Source organism: Armigeres subalbatus, chromosome 3 (assembly GCF_024139115.2).
Source record: "Armigeres subalbatus isolate Guangzhou_Male chromosome 3, GZ_Asu_2, whole genome shotgun sequence".
Classification (NCBI taxonomy): Eukaryota; Metazoa; Arthropoda; class Insecta; order Diptera; family Culicidae; genus Armigeres; species Armigeres subalbatus.
In genome coordinates, this window is record NC_085141.1 from 137,341,691 (window position 1) to 137,358,738 (window position 17,048).

At 41.1% G+C, this 17,048-nt stretch overlaps 1 protein-coding gene across 7 annotated transcripts in view; it reads left to right on the plus strand.

Annotated features, from left to right (window-relative positions):
• LOC134220371 (dihydropyrimidinase) overlaps positions 1 to 17,048 on the plus strand; it is a 117,671-nt gene that overhangs the window by 61,910 nt on the left and 38,713 nt on the right. For 5 of the 7 annotated variants that reach the window (XM_062699418.1, XM_062699421.1, XM_062699419.1 and 2 more), the window contains one exon: positions 4,693 to 4,787. In XM_062699418.1, the coding sequence (XP_062555402.1) occupies positions 4,693 to 4,787 (95 nt within the window). Of the gene's footprint in view, positions 1 to 4,272; positions 4,466 to 4,692; positions 4,788 to 17,048 lie in introns of those variants that run through there. The other 2 variants (XM_062699417.1, XM_062699416.1) reach the window with 2 other exon arrangements.

Sequence of the window (17,048 nt, forward strand, 5' to 3'; positions counted from 1 at the left end):
ATGCTATCAACTCAGTGCTAAAGACTGCAGAGGTAGCGATCCAACGGAAAAGGCGAGGAATTCGATATTTTGCGTTGGTGACACTGGACACTGGTCAATTCCCGAAGTAGAATTAACCGCAGCACACGCGATCAGCACTGTGGCAAACTGGATGAGTGCGTGAGGCCTTGAGCTCGCTAAACATAAGACGGAGGTGGTTATCGTCACTAACCGTAAGTCACTTGTCATAAGACGAGTTTGTACAATCTCGTCTTATGACAAGTAAAGACATTACACTAAAAAGCTCAAAACAATTTTCTTAACCAACCGTAAGTCGACACAACATTCACATAGACACTTCAAAACGGAGTGTGAAGATTCTTGGGGTCATCATAGACGACAAGCTCACCTTCGGTAGCCACGTCGAATATGCGTGCAAGAAGGCTTCGACTGCTGTGGTGGCATTATCGAGGATGATGTCCAACAGCTCCAAGGTGTGCGCCAGTAGACGTAGGCTACTGGCAGGCGTTGCCGCATCTATTCTTAGGTACGGCGGCCCGTCCTGGGCAAAAGCACTGGGGGTAACCAGTTACCTGCAGAAACTGGAGAGCACCTACCGCTTGATGTGTCTCAGGGTGATATCGGCCTACCGCACGGTATCGCACGACGCATTCTGCGTGATAGCGAGTATGATGCCAGTCGGGCTGGTCATCCGGGAAGACGAGGAGTGTTTTGAACTACGTGGCACCAGAGGAGCCCGCGAGCGTACCAGGGTGACTTCGGTTGCCAGATGGCAGCGCGAGTGGGATAACTCCTCGAAAGGTAGGTGGACTCACCGGCTGATTTCTAACATATCAAGCTGGGTGGGGAGACCCCATGGGGAAGTTCACTTCTATCTGACGCAATTCCTGTCAGGCCATGGCTGTTTCCGACAGTACCACCACAGGTTTGGGCACGTGGAGGTCCCCGTCTGCCCTGACTGCCCAGGTGTTGACGAAACTGCAGAGCACATACTGTTCGAATGTCCTCGCTTCGACGTCAAAAGAAGAGCAATGCTAGACGTTTGCGGTTTGTGTCCCGACCAGTCAGGTAATCTTTCCAGGGAAGCTGTTCTCGTCCATAATCACTGCACATTTGCCGGCTTGCAGGCACGAATCCTTTGCGGGATGCGTTTAGCTTCTAATAGAACTTGCGTGTTTCTTGAGAACGGCACAGCTGTTCCATCTCCTCGCACTCCACTTCTTCCAGGCAACCTTTTATTCTCCTGAAAAAGGCGGGTCTGCTGTCTCCGCTTCCGTCTATAACGTTCCACGTTCTGCCGGGTACCTTGCTGCAGCGTGACCACCCGCACTGCGTCCTTCTCCTCCAGAATCTGTCTGCACTCTTCGTCGAATAAATCGTTCCGTCGACTTCGTCCCACATACCGACGTTGTTCTCCGCTGCGTCGTTAATGGCTGCTTTAACTGTATTCCAGCAGTCGTCAAGAGGGGCCCCATCGAGCTCACCCTCTTCCGCCAACGCTGCCTCGAGATACTGCGTGTATGCAGTGGCGACATCAGGTTGCTTCAGTCGCTCTAGGTCGTACCGCGGCGGTCGTCGGTGCCGAACATTGTTGATGACGGATAGTTTTGGGCGCAGTTTAACCATCACCAGATAGTGGTCAGAGTCGATGTTAGCGCCACGATATGTTCTGACGTCGATAATGTCGGAGAAGTGCCGTCCATCAATCAGAACGTGGTCGATTTGTGATTCTGTCTGCAGTGGTGATCTACAGGTGTACCGATACGGAAGGCTGTGTTGGAAGTAGATGCTGCGAATGGCCATATTCTTGGAGGCGGCGAAATGATTTAGTCGTAGGCCGTTTTCGTTCGTTAGCCGGTGAGCGCTGAGCTTCCCAATAGTCCATCTAAACTCCTTCTCTTGGCCAACCTGAGCATTCAAATCTCCTATGATGATTTTGACGTCGTGGCTTGAGCAGCTGTCGTACTCACGTTCCAGCTGCGCGTAGAATGCGTCATTATCATCATCAATGCTTCCGGAGTGTGGGCTATGGACGTTGATTATGCTGAAGTGGAAGAACCGGCCTTTGATCCTCAACCTGTACATTCTTTCATTTATCGGTCATAGTATGATTACCTCTAAACGTTCGCACCATTGCAATGCATTGATCCCTTCCAACAAACCTCCTGCAGCGCTACGATGCCGAATCCACGGTCCTTGAGCACATCGGCGAGAATGCGTGTGCTCCCGATGAAGTTGAGAGATTTGCAGTTCCACGAACCGAGTTTCCAATCGCCAGTCCCTTTCGTCGCAGTGGTCTTCGCCGATGGTTCCGGTCCGTATTGTTCGTTTCTTATGTTTTTTTTTTTGCTGGCTTGCAGGGCCTGACACCAAACCTCAAAATTTCCGGAGAACCATTCCCCCTTATTCCCGGTGGACCATGGTGCACAGTTTCACTTAGAGTTTCTCGCTGGCAATCGGACGATGATCAGCCGCCCCTAACATGGAGAACAGACGCTGTTTTGAGCCGATCCTAACATGGCGAACAGATGCTCAGTAAGATTTGCACCTCCGGAAAGGAGGTTCCTCATCAGCATACGATCATACGCTTTACCCAGCATTTGCCGTGCCAGAATCTGGAATCTGGTCACATATCAGTCGCAGAAACCAATAAGGAACATGTGCGCTGCCAAGATACTATGCTAAGTATCATGAAGAGCATGTACCGTACATAACCATGGACAAAAGCAGTAAACCTTGACAGTGGACAAAAAATATACGAGTTTCTGTTTCCAAAACGGTCAAAATTATCTAAATCGGTTGGAAATATAACTTTAAGGTCACTCCTGACGGAATCCAAGTTTCAAAGTGCTCGCGTTTTCGGGGGCACGCCACTCGATACGGAAGCAACGCACAACTGTAATTTTTGTTGATTTAGTTTTGCTGCGTCGCAAAAATAAAAATGACAGTTGTGCGTTGCTTCCGTATCGAGTGGTGTGCCCCCGAAAACGCGAGCACTTTGAAACTTGGATTCCGTCAGGAGTGACCTTAAATGAAAATATCAAAACTTGAAGTTAAAAAAGCCACATGGGTACCCTATCGGCCGCATATAAGGGTTAAATTTGCTTAAAATTCTGTATAAGAACCTACCAAAATCTATATAAGAACTGGGCATATGCGAAACTGTCAGATTCTTATAAAAAAAAATTGTACTCACTTTTTTACCAGGATCTCAGCAATTTAGTAAACTTTTTCCGAGATTCGCACAGCCGTGCCCCAGCAAACATGTTTTTTGCTGAGATTACCGTCAAAGTTGCTGAAAATCAGCAAAATAAATGCCGGAAATCAGATAACAAACGTCATTTTTGCCGGGATATCAGTTGTTTTCTTCGCTCACGGCCAGCAAGTTCTTATAGGGTGGGTGTACCAATTGTCGCCATACATAAGAACAACTGTTTTTAAAAAATAAGTAAAAGGCATGCGGGTCGACTTTATATATCAAGCGAAAGGTTTTACTTCCTGCTCCTTAGAACTGCTGTGAAAACCACAACAAAATTTGTTATAATCCTCAAAATTAATTAATCCATAATAGGAACGCATGCACCAGTTGTGGCACTATTCTTAATTTTGGTTCCTTATTTGGCAAATCCCATTGTTTTCTTATGGGATTGGCCAAATAGGGACCACTAGTGCGACAACTGGTGCAAAAGACGTCAAAAATTAAGCAAAATCAATTTTTACAATTATGCTTTGCTTGTTTTGGAGGATATCAAAGGTGTTATCGTATCATATGAATAAGCTTTATCGATCTGAACTTGTTTTGTGGTGATTTGATTGGCCATTTCGCATATAAAGCACTAGTGCGACAACTGGTGCTATAGCCACAACTGGTTCATCTAGCCTAGATATAGGTTCTTCTTCTCCAGAATTGTAATAAAATCTAACATTCGCCGGTTGGGTGTACTCTATTGATTTTTCAATATATTATGTACACGCACAACGTACTTAATACTGATTATAGAAGATCATATTTACTGACAAGGATGCTGGCTAATCTTGAACTTGCTCACACGCTCCATGGTCATAAAACTGTAAACATTTAATTGTTCGCCGTCGCCCCACAGTGCAATCTGCGCAGTTCAAACATTTCAAAACGAGTTTGCAAAAGCTTCTACCTGCTGGGGTGCAAACTTCCACAGCTATGTCAACCTACACTTCCGAACTGATTATCCTCGATAAGATGCCGCTCGAGTGACGCCCGGTGGCCAGCTATCCTCACTTTGCGTTAGCCAGCCACAACAAATCAGCAATTCAAGCAGTTAACAACGTCGCGTCGTCCAGTGAAGTGGATCAAAGCAAAGCACAGCGCGCAAATATTTCGCTCTATTTCGTTTTATTTATGCATCTGTGGAACAACACGAAGAGTTTAAGTTTCCGAAAGTTGAGCTCAAAAAACCTCATAGCTATGGACGCACCAGCTGGAGAGGTCATTACTTCAAATTAAATCCCTAATCGGAATTTTACAGGAAATGTGCGAGAAATTAGCGATTACTTCGGTTCTCTCGTTTACGCTGTATAGTTTTCTCGACATCATAAGAAATTGATTAACCAGTCTCGCGGATTAGCTCTTCCCTAAGCAGCCAAACAAATCGCTAGACATAGTGGCAAGTGTTTTCAATTATTTGTGTTTCTTTCTTTTCCGCCGTTTTTCAGAGTGCACAGAACCGACTGTACATCAAACGGGGTCACGTGGTGAACCACGATGGAATGCAACAGGCGGATATCTACATCGAGGACGGAACTATCAGGTATGGCTATTTACACTGCTTGCACACAGTCATAGCAGTTAGCAGTTAGACGAAGAAATGCTGTAATAGCAACAACAACATAAGAATGGTGAACACGTAATAAGTTTTGATGGGTTTTACAGTTCGAACGATGATTACTTCCGTCGTTTGATGTTTGGTTCAAGTGGAGGCAGTGATCGACGAGCTGGAGTGTGTATGATTTTTTTGGCGAAACATCATGTGCTTGAAAATTATTCTTTGTTTGTTTTATTAATTCATATGGTCGAGGTAATTTTGTATATAAACCCGAACTCACACCGACCGACGAATAACCGGGGAAATGCCTGGTATTCGATTCGGAACATTTATCCAAAATTACAAATTAATGAAAATATTCTGTTTCAAGTACGGTTGATTTTTACCAAATTAATTTATGCATATTTGAGCCTGTGCCGGGATTTTCTTTTTATTTTTCCAAGTTTATCGATTTAAAACTCCTTCAGATTTTATCGAAATTAATTTACTGGCTTTTTTCGGTGATAATTATACTACTCAAAGCGAAAGGGAGTAGATGAAAGTAATGAAGATACAGATTCGATTGACAACGCAAGCGAGTGGCAAGTGTGAAATCGCTGTTATTCTGCCTAACGGCCACGCAGGAACGGCTTGGATAGTGACGTGGTGGTCACTGTACCAAGACAGGCAAAATAACACCAATTCAACCTGCTAATGTGCTGTTCGGCAAGCGTAAATAGTTCTATTGATTCGTGGCATATTTTCAGAGATTCATACAAGAGCGCGCTAAATCTCTTCACGCATAACTCTCGCAAGCTCATACTTTGCCCAAATTGAATCTTATTCTAACTGTATTTCATCAATTTTTTCCCCCAATTGGATTCTATAATTGGGAAAGCTTTGATCACCGCGTGACTTTATCGAAATTAATGTATAAATATCTGAAAATATGCCACGAATCAATAGAAATCGCCAATTCTTCAGTGCATTGAGTAGGTACGAAAACAGAATCTGAGCAAACATTCATTTATCACAACTGTGTGAAACATGCTAAAATAGGTACAACTACCAGTTTCAGAGCTCGTGAAGATTCCTTCGCCGCCACACGCCGTCCTCTTGGACACCACCAAAGATGGTCCTTAGCACCCGTCTCTGGGATACTCCGAGTATTTACAAGTCCTCCCCGAGCATGATTCAAGTTTCATGACCGTAGAGTACCATCGATCGTCGTATCAGCGTTTTGTACATGATGCATTTGGTGCGGGTGAGAACCTTTTGACCGCAGTTTCTTCTGGAGCCCGTAGTAGGGCGTACAGTAAGTTCCATAGATAATGCGCCTTCGTATTTCACGAGTAACATTGTTATCAGCCGTTAGCATTGATCCAAGATAGACGAATTCATCGCCCCCTCGAAAGTATCCCCGTCTATCGTAACACTGCTTCACAGGCGGGCCTGTCGCGATTGGTTCCGCCCACTAGAATGTGCTTTGTCTTCGACGCATTCAACACCAGTCCATCTTTTAAAGCTTAACGTTTCAGGCGGGTGTAAACTGCCCCAACTCGCATATCAGTCCCATTCCGTTATTTCGAACCGTTTGAAGTTTTCATCAAAATTCGTAACAGCTTCTGAGATATTAGGAGTGGAAACGTTTTTGGCCCAATCTTACCCCCTAGGCCCAATGTCACCCCGAACGACGGTACTGAGATAATAGCCATACAAGTTCTAAGTCGTATCTTCCATATAAAAAATCAAAAAATCAAATAAGTTGAAACATCGTCGGATCTTGTTGAAATTTGGCTGAGTTGTTCAGCATTCGATAGATTACCGTAAAACGATTTAGGGAGTGAGTGCGTATAATGGACCCCCCGAACAAAACCCCAAATTAAACGCTGGAATCGACTATTTTCTGCAAACTTCCGTCGGGTAGAGTTGCTTCATTTAACAGGACAGCAGTTCCATACAACTGTTATGGACAAGGAAGCAGGAATTTAGTTATATTAACTAATTTGTATATGTAAATATGCTTAAGGGTCCATTAGGGAGTGAGTGCTGGTATTGGCCCCCTTAACGACTGAAATTTACTTCAGTCGCTCCGCTAGAACGAGCCTTTTGACTAATTATAGTTCTGCTGCTCCAGATGACAAGCAAAAGGTATCAGCATCGTGTTTCGTACATAAAACTAGCCAAAACATTCATTTTTACTACTAAACCAAGCATTTAAAAATTATGTTGCTACCATGCCTATTATGGCCACCCCCGGGTCTATAATACGCAACTTCGAGTTTGTTTATTTACGTATTATGGTCCCCCATTTGATTTAAATGTTCCATTCCCACATGTTTCTTTTGGCTATAATGGACCCCCCCTTGTGTGCTAGTAATGGACCCTTTAGCATATTTACATTTACAAATTAGTTAATATAACTAAATTTGTGCTTCCCTGTCCTTAACAAATGTATGGAACTACTGTCCTGTTACATGAAGCAACTTCACCCGACGGAAATTTGCAGAAAATAGTCGATTCCAGCGTTTAATTTGGGATTTGGTTCAGGGCAGTGGCGTAGCCAGAAAATTGGTCTGGGGGAGGTTTTCTGAACAATTTTTTTTCCTCGAAAAAAAATTTCTTCTAAAAATGTTGTCTCTGGGGGGGGTTTTATGCCCAAAACCACCCCCGTGGCTACGCCACTGGTTCAGGGGGTCCATTATACGCACGGGGTCCATTACTAGCACTCACTCCCTACTAGCACACAAGGGGAATCCATTATAGGCAAAAGGAGCATGTGGGAATGGAACATGTAAATCTAATGGGGAGGGACCATAATACGTATATAAACAAACTCGACATTGCGTATTATGGGGCAGGGATTCTCTAAATACTCAGAGCGCCACAATAGGAAAAAAGGAGGTATTTTTGGCCAAAATTATGAATCCTGCAATAAACAGTGGTATTCATCATAAAAACATAGATAAAAAAGAGAAATATTTTTTCTGAGCCTTCAATGGGGTATGGGGCCAATTTTCGGCATAGTATCGATTTTTGTCATATTCTACAAAACCAACGGAATTTGGTCACTTTTTGGCTTCCAATAAGCCATCAAACAGGCTGGATAAATTACTAATGGTCATATAAACTGTATATTCGTGTCACAGACAAATGGATGCAACACAGAATTCCTAAAATGATCAAAAAAGCACTATCAGCTTCTGGTGTTGAAAATTCACTGAGTAGAACTTATTAAACCAACAAAGGAGGGTAGAACAGATTCAATTAGCGTCATGTTGTGACATCAACGAAATTGAATTTCATTCATTTGATATTTAGTTAAGATTTTTTTAATAATTATAAAATGGGATTGTATAAACTCGTCTTATGACAGGTGAAAACATTCCACTAAAAAGCTCAAAATAATTTTCTTATATAAAAAGGTATCCAACACGTTATTACACGTAATGGTTAAGTCTAAAATTCGCTCCTATAATGTAGTAATGTCAAAATTGTAAATTTTGAACAACTTCCCTTCTCACTGCGTAACGCTTTTTATATGATAGATGATTTTTTCTTGAAATATGCGCAACGTTAAAACATAACTCTCCATCTTAAAATGTTATGTAAATTGTGTTCGTCACCAAATTCAATTAAAGTGGCATTATTGAGTAACTCAGATAAAAATTGGAAAATAAGAAGTTTACCAAAACACCTGATTAATCACCCTAGCGGTAATGTTGTCTTTCTCTTACATTATAAGAAAATGACCATCAGTATGACCCATGAAGCCGACTCCGATCCCTTGGACCACCTCTTATTTGCGCCTGAACTAGCCATCCTTGAGTCCACGCGCCACCTTCTGTGTAGCATCGAGACGATTTGGACGATAGCCGATAAAACGGCGTTCCAGCCAACTTCATCTTTGCACATCCTCCGAACTAGGTTGTCCGGGGTAGTGTCCAGCCAGACCACATGTGGCAAGCATGTGGTCACGCATTGCGCGAAAACGTGGTCACACGAACAACACGTGTTCCACCGTTTCCTCTAAACCTGCGCACACCAAACACTCGGGCGAGGCCGAGCAAGCCAGCTGCGTTACCTTCACTGTGATTTTGCAGCACGCTTAAACGCCGGGCACATCGAACCCCCCATGGGGTGCTTGCTGTTCACAGCTTTGCTGGAACAAATCAAACAATTGGGAGGGTTCGTGCAGCATTATGCCTTATGTCCCTCCAATCCGCAGCGTCGGCAGAGATTGCTTCTGTCAGGGCCTTTGCAGTCCCATTGCTTGTGCCCCGGTTCCAGGCACTTGAAGCAAACTTCGGGTTGCTCGTATATGCCCACAGGGCACACCGACCATCCCACCATCCCACCTTGGAGGCGTCCGCTGCAGATAGCCGAACCAATGCTACCTGCGTCCCTGCCGGACCTTTCCGTAGCCAAACGGCTGCGGTGGGCGTCTCCACTTCACACTGTCGCCGCAGTGCCGTGACGAGCTCTTCGACTTCGGTGATCTCGTCCAGGCCTTTAACCCTTAGATTCACCTCCGTCATGAGTGCCCTCACCTTGGCCGTCTCGCCCAGAACCTCCTCCGCCAACTTCTTGTAGGCGGCACCATTTTGCGAGACGTCCCGCTTCATCTCGAGGATCATCTCGCCCATCCGGGTATGTCTTATTCGACGTACGTCGGCGCCGAGTTCACCGAGCTTGACGTCACTCCTCATCGCCTTCAAGACGTCCGAGTACCTAGCCTCGTCCGTCTTGATGACTAGGGCGTGTATGTGTGTGCACAAAAGCTAAGAAAAACATTAGACAACTTTTTATATAGTAATCATCAACCGATTTTCTCGCAACAAGTTTCATTCGACAGGGGACAAAGCCTAGTTGTTCACTATTGAATTTGATAACGATCGACCGTTGCGTTTAAAAGTTATAAAGAAAATAACATAGAACCATATGAGCACCATATAAGGTTGGTGTCTTGGCTAAATGCGAGAAAGGCAGTATCACTACTCGGTGAATTCAGTTGAATTAAGTTGGTGCACATTGTGCATTTCGAATTCATCGAGAAGAGAGAGATGATATTAAATGCCCGAGAAATGATATTAAATGCCCGCCAAGCAATGAACGACAAATATTTTTAATTGTGTTGTGTTTGTTTGCTTTACTAAATTAAAAAGTTATGTATTTGCAGATAATTGAAACTCATTTATGCAGTTTCTTCTTAGAAATTAATCCAAAAATGACTGCAATTAAAAATCCATTTGGGCGATCAGAAATAAATGTAATTTAGGAATTTATGTTTTCTATTTTAAAATCACTGCAGTGCGATATATAACTGCAAATTGTTTGCTACAGTTATTGTTATTTGTTGACTATATCTTCCATTCTACATATAGTGCGTTTGGAAGTGTCGTTGGTAGAAATAAGATAATTGGATCAAATTACATTGAACATTGATAGAAAGAGTATGTTTGAAATAATTAATAATCTATTTCATTTGAAAAATGTGCATTAATAGCCGGTAGATTATTTTCTCAATGTTTTTTTTCGCACAGTAGCATGATTCAAATCAATGTTGAAATAGCGGATAAATATGTATGATGCAGTGGCGTAGCCACGGGGGTGGTTTTGGACATAAAACCCCCCCCAGAGACAACATTTTTAGAAGAAATTTTTTTTTTTCGAAAAAAAAACTTTTCAGGAAACTCCCTCCAGACCAATTTTCTGGCTACGCCACTGGTACACGAGAAAGGCACCATCACCGCTAGGTGGATTATTTATTTTGGGTTTTTTTTTACTCATTTCGTTTATTTTACAGTCTCAGATATTTACAATAAAACTCTACGGAGCCAAAAGCTCATAAACAATTCAATTTTATAGACGAATCCAAGTAAAAATAAGAAGAAGACACACGACGGTGTTAACTTTGAAAGATCCTACAGCGCAGCATAGGAAGTTCATTTTAAAATGCTTATAATAAATTCTAGACAAATTGTATTTAAAATCTGATTGATGTACGATACGGAAAAAGTTCTGAATTACATATCTGGAAGCTTATCTCATTTTTTTGAATATTTGCCAAAAATGTGTCTATCATACAATTCGGAACTTTTTCCGTACCATACATCAATCAGATTTTAATTACATTTTGTCTAGAATTTATTATAAGCATTTTAAAATGAACTTCCTATGCTGCGCTGTAGGATCTGTCAAAGTTAACACCGTCGTGTGTCTTCTTCTTATTTTCACTTGGATTCGTCTATTCTGAAGTTGTTTCTGGTGTGCTGTGAGAAGCATTCCTGCGAGAGGTTTTCTTCGGTGGCGACCGGTCTATGGAACCTGCCGTAGTTAGATCTAGTCGCTGATTCGCCAATCGTGATTGTTTTTTCTCCTCCTCCTTCCTCAATGCGCTTACACAGTCTGTGTAGCCCATTACTCCTTTCTTCACAAACCAGATCCGATCAGTTTTATTTTTGAATTTCATTGTTTCCGCCATCTTCTCGCGTTCAATCATAGAATCCGGGATGGACACAGTTTCCGCTTGTTTTGTTACCGTCGACTCAGTGTCTAACTCAACTGCATCCTCTTCGATTACCTCATTTTTCATTATTTCTACTGACGATTGTTCCGGTGCTGTCCGTTCGAATCCGATCACCACTCCGGAGTATGTTCGGTTTTGTCCACCTCTGCTTTTCCCTACTTTCTTGCCATGATCCTGATTTTCCCGACTCCTATTCTTCCATTGTGGGCACAAGTCCTTCCGATGGCCTTCTTCTCGACACACGAAGCATTTATTTCGAAGCTCTTGGTAAAATATTCTGCCGGTCCAATTTAGTACTTCAAGCGACGGTGGAACTTCCTTCTGAACATCCAGATATACCCCTCGCACACCAGTAAACATATGATCCAATCCTAAGTTGGGCGGAAATCTTTCCCGGATCACGCGCTCTGCTTTTCCGTATTCCACCAGACGCGACAATAACTCACTATCCGGTAATTCAGGTGGTAAGTCAAATACACGGATGTAGTGGACATTACTGCCTGCAATCACCATATTTACTTAAACTGTCTTTCCACTAGAATAATGAAACTTTTTTGGTTCCACATTCTTCTTCAATGCATCCTGCATTGCATCCAGTGTAACAAATTTAACAAACAGTGATCTGTCCATTGCTGTTTTGTAAACAGTTTCCATAGACGATACATCCACATGTAATTGCCGCACAAACCCGGCGATCTCAACCCAGCTCGGCCGGGGAGCAGAAACAGGGAAACGAAATTGAACCGTATTCTCTATCATTTCGCACTCTATTATCTACCGCGACAAGCAGACAAAGCAAAAAAAATCTAAGCTGATCGGTACCTACAACGGTTGCCGTAGTCCGAAAACAATCTGCTGCTAGACGTCCACGTAGAGATGTCGTAAATTAATCGATTACTTCGATTAATCGATTAATCGTTGTAATAATCGATTAATTTTGAATCGATCATTACCTAACGATTAATCGATTCAATAATCGAGAGAGATCGAGAGTAATCGATTTGTTACTAATCGATTAATCAGGATTTTACGACATCATAAGGATGTCGCAAATTAATTGATTACTTCGATTAATCGATTCATCGTTGTAATAATCGATTAATTTTGAATCGATTATTATCCAACGGTCAATCGATTCAATAATCGACAGGAATCGAGAGTAATCGATTAGTTACTAATCGATTAATCGGGATCTTACGACATCTCTACGTCCACGATTGACGAAAGCAGAATAACAACTGAGCACTTATCTTTAACCGATTTGCTCGCAACAAGCTGCATTCAACGCAGAATCCTGTCTTATTGTTTCCTATTGAAAATTGGCCATATCGGACTATGGGATCGAAAATTATACCATTTTTTGCCTTCCTCGTATACAAACAAACTTTTTATAGAAGGCCCGGAGACCCATAGTGTTATATACTAATCGACTCAGTTCGGCGAATTGAGATGATGTCTGTGTGTGTATGTGTGTATGTGTGCAAAAAATGTGAGACACACTTTTTGGCACTTCGCATTATCCGATTTACTCGCAACAAGTTGCATTCGACGCAGAATCCTTTCTTATTTTTCGCTATTGAAAATTGGCCCAATCGGCCATTACGTTTCAAAGTTATTAGAAGAATATTGATTTTTGCCACATTTTCCCCAAAAGCCCTCCCTTGGAAAAAAAAAATCAAATTCGATTTTTTTTTTCAAAGACTGCGACAATGCATTTAAATAAACGCAAATAAATGTGAATTGATGGAAATAACTGAATCTATCTCCCTAAAGTGCAATTTTGACCTCTCTTATGAGCTTTTCTTGTTATTCTTCTTATGTGTTTTTTTGTTTTATAATATGTACACGACAGTGGCGTAGCCACGGGGGTGGTTTTGGACATAAACCCCCCCCCCCCCAGAGACAACATTTTTAGAAGAAATTTTTTTTTTCGAAAAAAAAACTTTTCAGGAAACTCCCCCCAGACCAATTTTCTGGCTACGCCACTGGTATGATGAATCCCTGCTGAACAATTATAAAATACATTTGGGTAATATTTACAAGCGAATTTTTATGGCGGATTTTGACAATAAACTGGTTTCATATTACGTGGTGTTTTAAAAAGCACGAGGGATGTCTTAAACCAAGAAAATCGATTGCCGTTGAAGTAGTTTTTAAGTATTTAGGAAAAAATTAACTTCATCGTAGGAGACGAGCCAGCCTTGGGCTGAAAGTCTCTTTAATAAAGATAAAAAAAAAACTTCATCGTAAAAATGTTGATTTATTATTATTCACACGAAGAGACTCTTGGAAACTTGAAAAACGCATTTCCGTTGGAATATTTTGCAATGTTTTCGAGCTAAATGAATACTATAAATCAATTCTAGACCGCTTCATGTTTTCAAAAAGTATCAAAAATTCAACAGGTCAGCCCAGAATCACAATTCTTATGCTAAAATAGGCCTCCTGTCAAGTTTTCAGCTACTTCGGATAAAATTTCGAGGTGGCTCAAGTCGATTTAGTGTTTTTGGGCTATTTTCAATTTTGGAAAAAACTCTAACAAGAGATATAAACGCCGAAAACCATCGTAACAACCTCTATATGGAAGTTTTTGGTGTGCTCTACAAGTCTTGTGAACATTGCGATTGCGTTCATGTTTTGACCATGTTAAAGTGATTTTCAAGCTTTTAAGTACATAAAACACTGTTACAAAATTCTTGAATTTATGACAAATAATCGCTAATTTATAATATTTATTTTCCTCTCTTTCTTCTTTCTCTAGACATTTGAGTAATATAATTTTTATTGTTCGACTTACCATTAAATTTTAAAAAATCAGAAGCTGAACATTTGTCATTAATTTGCACTAGGGTTTTAGTACCGGGAGTATCGGTACCGGAATTCCCGGGAGTACCGACCAATTTTCGGTACCGAAATACCGGTACTGGCTTAATGAAAGTACCGGTATTTTCGGTACTAAGGAAAAAGTTTTGGTTAAAACTTCCGATGGTTAAAACCACATTATTTGAATGCAGCAGCTAGTGAGAAAGATATTATTTTTTTTACTAAATTTTCAAACACCTGACAATAGAGGTAATAAACTATGCAGGACGTTTGTCGCTGCGGTTCCCTTTGTTATCGTCCCCTATCTGTCTAAATTCCTTCGTTGACATTTAGTGACCTATCCTTGCCAGCAAAAGATGTTTCGCTAGTGACGACAGCGACAATCAAACCGCAACGACATCGTCACATCCCAAAAAAAAATCGTCAAACTTCATCAGTATTTTCCCAAATCGTCCCCGCTTGAGGCAAGAGTGTTCCTGTAAGTTCGATTACTGCACCAGGATTCGTAAAGATTCAAAGACAAGAGTTAACGTACAACGACTCAGAAAAAGCTAAAAGGAAAATACTTGTCAATGCTTCATGATTCACAAGCAACAGTTCGCCCTACTTCTGTAGACTCAGAAAGAGCTATCTCTGTTTCTGAAAGCTTCGTTACCATTAAATCCTGACTTACTCGAAGCTTACCATTAAATCCTGACTTTTTATTGATTTTAATGATTTTCGAAAAAAAAATCTTCCGGTACCGGTATTTTCCCGGTACTCCCGGTACTGAGGGGTTCAGTACCGTAGTACCGGGACTCGCCAAAAAGGGTCAGTACTGAAAACCCTAATTTGCACGATGTGATATCGTCAAACAAGTTGTTCGACCAAAGAAACTTTAATTTCACTTGTTACTACGACGCACTAAATTTTAAAAGCATACAGACATATGGTGAAATGAACCAAATTTGGAAGTCGTTTGTTGTAAGCATCAAATATCATATGATTTGATTTATGTTTTGTTCGAATAACTTGTTTAAGGAAATCCTAGCGTGCAAATTTATGACAAATGTTCAGCTTCTGATTTTTAAAAATTGAACGGCAAATCGAATTTTAGCAATTATATTACTCAAATCTCCAGGAAAAAAGGAGGAAAGTAAATAATATAAATGAGCAATTGTTTGTCATAAATTCAAGAAATTTGTAGAACAACGACTTTAAGGGGAAACAGTGTTTTTTTGTACTTGAAAATCAGCTTGAAAATCACTTTAACATGGTCAAAACGTGAACGGAACGAATAGCAATGTTCACAATACTTGTAGAGCATACTAAAAACTTCCACATAGAGGTTGTTGCGATGGTTTTCGGTGTTTATATCTCTTGTTAGATTTTTTCAAAATTGAAAATAGCCCAAAAACACTAAATTGACTTGAACCACCTCGAAATTTTATGCGAATTAGCTGAAAATTTGACAGGAGGCCTATTTTATCATAAGAATTGTGATTCTGGACTGACCGGTTGAATTTTTGATACTCTTTGAAAACATGAAGAGGTCTAATCAATTCACATAAAAGATATTTTAGTTACGAGATAAAGACCGGAACATCTTTTGCTGGCGAGGCAAGGGGATCTAAATGATCTAAATCAATGAAGGAAAAATACATACGATTTGACAGTTTGGTGCCACTATAGATAGTAGAATCTATAGATGAGCGAAAGCATGGCTTTCAGCGTCATTCAAATGTTCCCCGTAGTGCTACTTCCACCTTTCGATCACCACACGTTCGTCCGTCAAGATGCTCCCATCCTTATGTCCCAGAAGCTCCCCTGAAAATTTCAGCTCATTCGGTCCAGTGGTTGGCGTGCGCAAATGGCTCAAAGTTTGTATGGGAAAAGTGACCCAAATGTATGGGAAAACGCAACCGTTTCAGTTTTTTGCTTCTAGATGGCGCTGTGGTCGACGGATTCCTGTTGTGGACAAAATGTAGAACCTTTTTCATATAAGGAAGCAACTGGTGAAAACCGGATGTAAATCCCTTTGAAATTGGCCAAGTTATAAGCATCCAAAGTCGAGGGTGTCGAGCGTATCCCCCAGGGGTGTTTAAAATGAGAGCAACGTACCACCGACCATTGCGGCGGCGATGCAGGCGTATTCGGTGCCGTGCAAAATTAAATGCATGATTATCACGCAATCTCGCGAATTTTTATCCGATTGGTAAATACTTTCCGTACTCTGTACAGTAGTGTAGCTAGAGAGGGAGGGGGTGACTTACCACTGAAGCCAACGAGCTGAAGTTTTTAAGGGGAGACAAAATTCATGAAATATTTGTAACGAGTTGTTTTCGGACATCGTGATGCCCGTTGCATCAATTTTAGAACGATATGATATAATCGTTACAGACAGAGGGACAGAAGGACAGAAAGACAGAGAGACCTGGGATATTATATAAGTTATATATTTTTCAAACAACAGTTTTAATGTTTATAGCATCATTTATTAACTGTATAAAACTACAAAGTTATCAACAAACAACACTTATACCTATATTAATTATTTATTTCAACTGCTAGGCCTTCCGTTATAACAGAGCGAGTGCAACCTGGAAAATTTTGTCTATGCTGTTGAACAACTTTGAGAAGATATTGAACCTGTTCTTCATTTTTTGTCAGTTTTTCACAAAAATCTTGAACTAGTTTAACTCCTCTTTCAGCACAGTCATTCACTACCAAAAATGAATTAATTTTATTTCTACTTTCAACAAATTCTTCCAATTCATCCCATATACTAGGATCTTCTTTGAGAAAATTTGTAGATATTCCAGAAATTTAAAAACAAATCATCGTATTTTGAGAAACAAAATCTGAAAGCGTACAAGAAGTCAACTTATCGATCGTAGAAACTTTCAATTTTATTTTTCTTACTTCATCACCCTTAC